This window comes from Capricornis sumatraensis, chromosome 3 (assembly GCF_032405125.1).
Source record: "Capricornis sumatraensis isolate serow.1 chromosome 3, serow.2, whole genome shotgun sequence".
Lineage (NCBI taxonomy): Eukaryota > Metazoa > Chordata > Mammalia > Artiodactyla > Bovidae > Capricornis > Capricornis sumatraensis.
In genome coordinates, this window is record NC_091071.1 from 151483178 (window position 1) to 151490375 (window position 7198).

The 7198-nt window shown below is 55.1% G+C and overlaps 1 protein-coding gene across 1 annotated transcript; it reads right to left on the reverse strand.

The window, feature by feature from the left end:
- Positions 1-486: 486 nt before the first annotated feature.
- CRYBA2 (crystallin beta A2) lies at positions 487-3819 on the reverse strand. The gene is made up of 4 exons (XM_068969420.1): positions 3659-3819; positions 2699-2840; positions 1108-1250; positions 487-634 (listed from the first exon to the last, which is right to left on the reverse strand). Exons 1-4 carry the CDS (start codon positions 3817-3819, stop codon positions 487-489), a joined length of 594 nt encoding a protein of 197 aa, XP_068825521.1.
- Positions 3820-7198: the final 3379 nt, after the last annotated feature.

Consider the following 7198-nt stretch of genomic DNA (forward strand, 5'->3'; position numbering starts at 1 on the left):
GGGGGTTAGAGAGGAGCCCAAAGGGGCTCCTGCACAGAGTTAAGGACGCCCTGCCCTGTATGATGGTGCCTGGCCCAGGGGGGCTGTGTGAAGGTTGAAATTCAGCTGCGAGCCCTGCCATGGCATCGTGTGCACTCAAACCAGAGGATGGCACAGGCGCTATCTGGGCTAGTAGGACCCCCTGGTCCAAGCTGATAGGTCTCTATCGTGGAGAGGTGTGGGGCTGGCTGCACTTAACAAGTTCCTCATGACGGTTAGCAGCAGTTTTATCTCAGCCCCATCTCAGCCACTTACATCCTAAGCCTGTGTAGGCTCCATAGTCAAGGATCCTGGAGCCCAAGGGAATGGTCAGGTTGGCAGAGAAGGACTCTCAGAAAGATGAGGGTGAAGGTCACAAAGCAAGACACCGAGAAGGAGGCAAGAGGGGCAGGCAGGTTCAGGAGCCTTTATTGAGGGTCCTCAGCAGAGGCGCTAGGGCCGTGAAACTCAGTGCTGGACTCTCCGGATGGACTGCAGCTGCCCGGTGTGGGCCTGCGTGCCGAATTCGCTGTAGTTACGGAACTCCCCACTGTGGCGGTCCCGCTCCAACACATACTGGTAGCCCCGGTAGCCCGGATACTGGTAGGCCACCCACCTAGACGAGTGAAGGCACAGGGGTGATAAGTAGGCTCTGCCCTCACCCCCAGTGATGTCTCCATTGCCGGTCCTCCTTTCTCAGCTCCCAATTCCCACCTCCAAAATCATGGCTTCAGTTAACCATACATGGTCTCTCCCTCCCCTGTCTACTGCTCCAGGTCTTCCTAACACCTTCCTCCTCTCATCTCCTATTCCCACCCTCCATTGCTTCCTTAATTTCAATTCCTTCCTCTACCCCACATTGCTCCCCTGACTCCTAGTCTCCTATTACCTGCCCCCCATGCCATCCCCATCTTCTCCATCATCTCACTTCCCCTTGCCTCTAAGTCTCCCACGACCTCACTTCTCCAACCCCCCATCCCCCAATAGGTATGTTCATTGTGTCTCTTAGCATTGTCACCTTTCCTCACCCTCCTCCCTGGTCCCCAATGCCTCCCTGCTCTACTCCCCTGTTGCAGTCCCAGGACTCACGCTCCAGAGCTGACTTTGAGGGAACCCACATCCTTGCTGGCCCAGCCCATGGAAGGCAGGGATGGGTAGTCATCATTGAGTTCAAACTTGCAGCCCTGGAAGTTTTCCCCCTCAAACAGTGTCACACGACTGTCACTGTGGTTCTGAGGAATGAGAAGGGGAGGTGGACAGGTCAGACCCTCCAAAGAGGTGCTAATGGATACAATCCATTAGCAGGAGGAAAATTAGAGGTCCTAAGATAAATCTGGTCCACTATGCAAGACAGTTTCCCAAAGGTCTCATTGACTATCCACTCCCCTGCCCAGGACCCTGGGCATAGCCACTCATAGGGTAGGACCCAGCGAAGAGTGATGGCAGAATCATCAGTGTTTGTTGAGTCTGGGCTCCCCTTGTCCCAGGACCTTCTCCCTGCAGGACTCCTTGGCTTCCTGGAATAGAGAACCTGGCCCGAGTCAGTACCTGCTCTCTGTCCTCCACCCCGCAGCCCCAGATTCTCCCCTCCAGTATATTTGATTCATTAACAACCCTTTCCCCCTCTCCCTGAAACATACACACCCAGACCATCCCTTTTTCAACCTTGATCCCTGATTGAGTTCTAGTCTTGTCTTCATGTTAAGTTTTGTGAGCAGAGGCAAACCACTTTGCCCTTCGTGCCCCATTTCCACACCAATGTATAAGGTTAACAACAGTTACCCCGACCTCACAGGGCTGTGTGAAAACAAAAGTGCTCGCTGATGAGTGTGGACGACTGGAAGTGAGAAATGGAGCTCAAGACTGTCGCGGTTGTGGCGCTGTCCGTGGTTCTGATTTCTGACGCCTGGTTTAGCCCACAGTCTAAACTTTGGAGAACTCTCTTGCAGATGGTGACTGCAGCCATGAAATTAAAAGACGCTTACTCCTTGGAAGAAAAGTTATGACCAACCTAGATAGTATATTCAAAAGCAGAGACATTACTTTGCCGACTAAGGTCCACCTAGTCAAGGCTATGGTTTTTCCTGTGGTCATGTATGAATGGGAGAGTTGGACTGTGAAGAAGGCTGAGTGCCAAAGAATTGATGCGTTTGAACTGTGGTGTTGGAGAAGACTCTTGAAGGTCCCTTGGACTGCAAGGAGATCCAACCAGTCCATTCTGAAGGAGATCAACCCTGGGATTTCTTTGGAAGGAATGATGCTAAAGCTGAAGCTCCAGTACTTTGGACACCTCATGAGAAGAGTTGACTCATTGGAAAAGACTCTGATGTTGGGAGAGATTGGGGGCAGAAGAAGGGGACGACCCAGGATGAGATGGCTGGATGGCATCACGGACTCTATGGACGTGAGTCTGAGTGAACTCCGGGAGATGGTGATGGACAGGGAGGCCTGGAGTGCTGCGATTCATGGGGTCGCAAACAGTCAGACACGACTGAGCGACTGAACTGAACTGAACTGAACTCAACTGAACTCTGGTTCTGAGAAGTAACACTGCTACTACCTGTCTAGGAGTTGTGTTTACATACCCCTGTAAAGTGAGTGGATGGTCTTTCCCAGGTGTTGTGGTGGAGCCAGGACCTGGAGCTAGGCTGCAGGGGAGGAGGGGGAGGGCTGTGCTTACTGCGCAGAGCACTGGCCGGAAGGAAAGCAGCTGGTCACTGTGGTGGCCGGCACTGCCGCTCCAGGCACTCCAGCGAGGATAGTCACCCTTCTCCAGAATGAACTGCTGTCCTTGGAAGTCAGGGTACTCAAAGGCCACCCACCTGGGGGAAGATAAGGGAAGCTGGGAGGCCTCTGCCCCAGCCTCATTTATTCCTCTCCCCCCAACCCCCAACCCACCCCCAGCCTCATACCCCCTTGCTTGCTAGGAAAACCCATCTTTTCCTCCACCCCAGACCCTTCCCCTGACACTCTCATCCCAAAGCAACCCAGTCCCTCTAGAGGCTAGAAACCCAAAGCCAGCTGCTATCTGGGGCCAGAGGGGTCCAGGATTCCAGCTCAGGGCTCCCAGGCTGGAAATAATTTTCCAGTCTATGAGAATCACCCGAACAAGCACGTCTACCTCAAGGATAGGTCCCTGCAAAGGTAGGTGTAGGGAGCCCCCTAACCTGTGGTAGCAACCTGTGATAGCAACAAACTGCAACAGCTCTGGGACCTCAGCTTTCCCGAGGCCCCCAGTCTCTAGGAGGCCAGGGTCGGGGGAGTGGAGGGGACTTGGCTTTTTGTTGTTGCTGTTGTTAAAAGAAGCTTAGCGCCATCTAACTTTGGAGAGGACAAAGCTATGCTGTGAACTAACCCCTTCAGGACTCAAGCTGGCTTCACGGAGTTCTGCCAAGGGTCGCTTCTTGTCTTTATCCCTTTGGCTCGCACGAGAATACGATCTCTCATGATTTGTCTTGGGGCTGGTGGGGAGTTTTGAGGACACCTAGGGTTTTTCCATCTTGGTGGGTTTCTCTCAGGCACGGTTTCTCTACAGTCTGGGGAATGGAGGGCTGGGAGCCAAGGTCCCAGTTTCGGAGCTTGGGCCAGAGGAGCCTGGCGCCTCTCAACCCAGCCCAACCATGCCGGGGGCATCACTCACGCGCCATTTTCCACCTTGACCGAGCGCACCCGGCGCAGGCCTCCGCGCTCGCCGATGTTTGCGCAGTCACTCAGCAGCCTGCAGCGGCGGCCCTGGAAGTCCTCCTCATCCCAGAGCGTGAGGCTGGCGGGCGCGGGACCCTGCGCGGGGGCGCTGCTCATGGCGCTGTGGACGAGGACGGGACCAGGCGCTCAGCGTCCCCAGAGCACCTTCCCGGCCCAGGCCCGCCCGATCCCTGTGGGAGGGGAAGGACCCGCGGGTTGGACCCGAGCTGCTAGCAGCTCTTTTCCATCTCGCCCTCCCCGCCCGAAGAGACCCCGCCCCAGCTCCGAATATTCACCAGGTGGGTGGGTGAACGCCGTGCCGACGGAAATGGAGAGGCTGCGCGAGGGCTGGGCGTGCGGGCCTTTATACCAGGCCTCGCCCCCTCCCCGCACCCTCTCCCGCCCGGGTGGGGGGAGCTGAGTCAGCGGGCAGGCTGCGCTCAGCTCTGGTGTCCCCGGGGATGGGGGTGGGGCCGAGGCCTTTCTCGAAGCCGCTGACCTGGCCCCAGCCCTCGGGGATGACAATAGAAAGTGCTGAGACACACGTCCGGGGCCGGCCACAGCCGAGGCTGACTCCGCTTTTTCTTTCTGGGGGGCCTGAGCCAGGCAAGGCGCACCCTTCCCTGGCCCAGACCCACAGGGATAGAGGTGCCAGGCCACCCTGTGGCCATGCCGCTAAAACCGCGCTATCCCGACTAGGGATGCTGAAGCTCTTCCCAGCGTCTAAACTCCACCTTTTATTCAGCTCTAGGTCGAGGCTTCTCTTTGGGGAGACGCTAGGGAGGAAGTAGACAAAGGTCCCCACAAGCGACCTTCCTACGACTCTCAGCCCTCTTTTCCCTGGAAGGTGGGCCATCGCGGCCGTGCTCCTCTCAAGCTTGAGTTCCCAGACTCCGCGCCAGAGCTCCCAGAGCTTTCTTGTGGAAAGGTGCTGAGAAGAGGCGATGACCAAGACTCGCCGCAAGACGGCGCTGAGCGCAGGGAACGAAGCGCCCGGAGGAAGGCACGGATTTACAAAGCGTTTAGGGAGTGGCGGTCGTTTGAACGTTGTTTGGCATTACCTTTCTTTGGGATTGGAATGCAAACTGACTTTTTCCAGTCCTGTGGCCACTGTTGAGTTTTCCAAATTTGCTAGCATATTGAGTGCAGCACTTTAACAGCATCATCTTTTAGGATTTGAAATAGCTCAGCTGGAATTCCATCACGATCTCCACCAACATTGTTCCTAGTGATGCTGCCTGCTTAGTGATGCGCTGCAGTAGGTAGGTAAAAACGCTTTCGACTGATGCGCGACTGGAACTGCGACGCGGCCGGCCACCAGGCAGAGCTCCTGGGTCTGGGACCCCCAGCCCCAACTTCAACCTGAGAGCTAGCAGCTGATTATTGAGCGCCTAGGTCGGGTCACATCCTCCGCTCAGAGCTTTTACGTGCGTGATCTCAACTAATTATCGCACCGATCTGTTGAGGCAGACGCTGCTGTTGGCTGACGTTTCACAGAAGATCCTGCGGCCCAGAGGGTAACACCTGGACGCAGTCCGGGAGGTGTCACAACTGAGAAGTGGCCCAGATGAAGTGTGACCCTGGGGTTTCCGTTTTGACTATAGGTCCTAGGCTCTTGGTTTCCCACGTGGTGCAGTGGTAAAGAATCCACCTGCCAATGCAGGAGACACAAGAGAGGGGGTAGGATCCCTAAGACGGGGAGATCGCCTGGAGTAGGAAATAGCAACTCACTCCAGTATTCTTGCCTGGAGAATCCCATGGACAGAGGAACCTGGCGGGCTACAGTCTGAGGGGTCACAAAAAGTCCACCTCCAGGGAGTAGGCTCTTAACCCCAAACCCACTGCATTGTGGGAGGGGGGTAGGGGAAAGGTAGGGTCTGGGGAGGGAGAAATTTAAGGGGAAAGGCTTGGAGCCCCAAGGCAAGTTCCAGGAAAGAAATTTCCTTACAACTTGCAGCAGAATTTCCTAACCATCATGGCTGTCGATGAGACACAAAAGTTTCTGGCAAAATTGTGTTTTCCTTAATGAAAGGGGCATGCCAGAAGAAGTGTAGGGGTGAGAAAGAAGGGAACTAATACTTCATTTTCCTCATGAACCAAGTGTTTCCCTTATAGGCTCAACAGTCCAACTTGGTGAGTTTGGGTGAACTTACCACGTGGAAATGTGGAAGAGGCTCCCAGAGGTACAGGGCCTTTTCCAGACCCACATAGCTAGCCAGTGTCAGAGCATGACTAGACCGGAGTGCTTTGCCACCCAACTTCTGGTGACTAAAGGGGCTCACAGGCCAGATGCCGATGCTACAGATCCAGAAGTCTAACCACGCTGTCTTCCACACTTTCTCAAAACTGCCATCCTCACTCCAGCCTCAGAGCCCCTGCACTGGCGGTCCCTGTTACCTGGAGTGTCTTAGTCACAAGGTGTGACTGGCTCCTTTTTCATCACCTGGGTCATGCTGTTCCTGACATTTACTGTCCTTCACATCACCCTATTTTCTTTATAGCATTTATTATTCTGTAAAGTCGTCTTTGTCATATTTTGTGTATGGCTGTATGGAGTGTTTCCTTTTGTACTAGAGTGTAAGCTCCATTTAAAGGGGCAGGGGCTGTGTAAGTCTTGCTTTCAGTTGTTTCTCTCCGTCCTAGCACAGTGCAGGACGCATAGAAGTTGCTCAATAAAACGTCTCAAATGAGTGAGTGGACAGGGTGGTCAGGTTGGGCCAAAGGTGCCTGGGGAACGTTGTGTAGAGGAACTGCAGCCGTGAAAAGGGGGTGGGGTTTCGCCCATCCTGCCTACCTCCCCAGCCTTGAACTTCTGGCATGCTGACAGCAGGCACGGGGGTTTTGGGGTCTCCCTTGAGTCTCTCTTTTCACTGTTGAGAAATTGCTGTCCAGGATTCTGATGTGTGTGAAGGTGAAGGCCCTAGAACACAGGGAGTAAAGTCCAGTTTGGAAGTTTTGGAATCAGAGCGGGGACAGCCCCAATTTGATTGCAGATGAGGTCAGAACCATGTCCAGTCCCCTGACTCCCTGCACCAGAGGGGGTGTGATCAAATAGGGTATACTTTTCCCGGGCCAAGAAAAGGGGAAACGCAGAATATCGAAAGAGGCAAGAAACACTCCTAGACTCTTCGTCTCCAAGTACTTGGTCTCGGTTTCACAAGTGGGGCTGTCGCACTGGTGACACGTGGGGGATCGAAAGAGTCTCTCTTCTACATTCTCTGTTCCTCCCGGGTCTCTATCCAGCAAGTCTGGACTCGGCCACCAGGCGGGGCGCGCGGGCCGCGCTGGGTGGAAGGCCCGCGCGAAGGCCGGAGCAGCAATGGAACTGGGAGTTGATGGGAGGCTGAGGTCTGGAGGCGCAGCAGGCGCGGGAGGCGAGTGCGTCAGGCTGTGCGTCTGCGCTGGTCAGTGACGCGGCCGGTGAGTGCTAGTTCCGAGGGTGCGGGGGTGTTTGTCAGAGGCCAGTCACTGTGTGTTCAGGAGCTGGGGCTGGGAG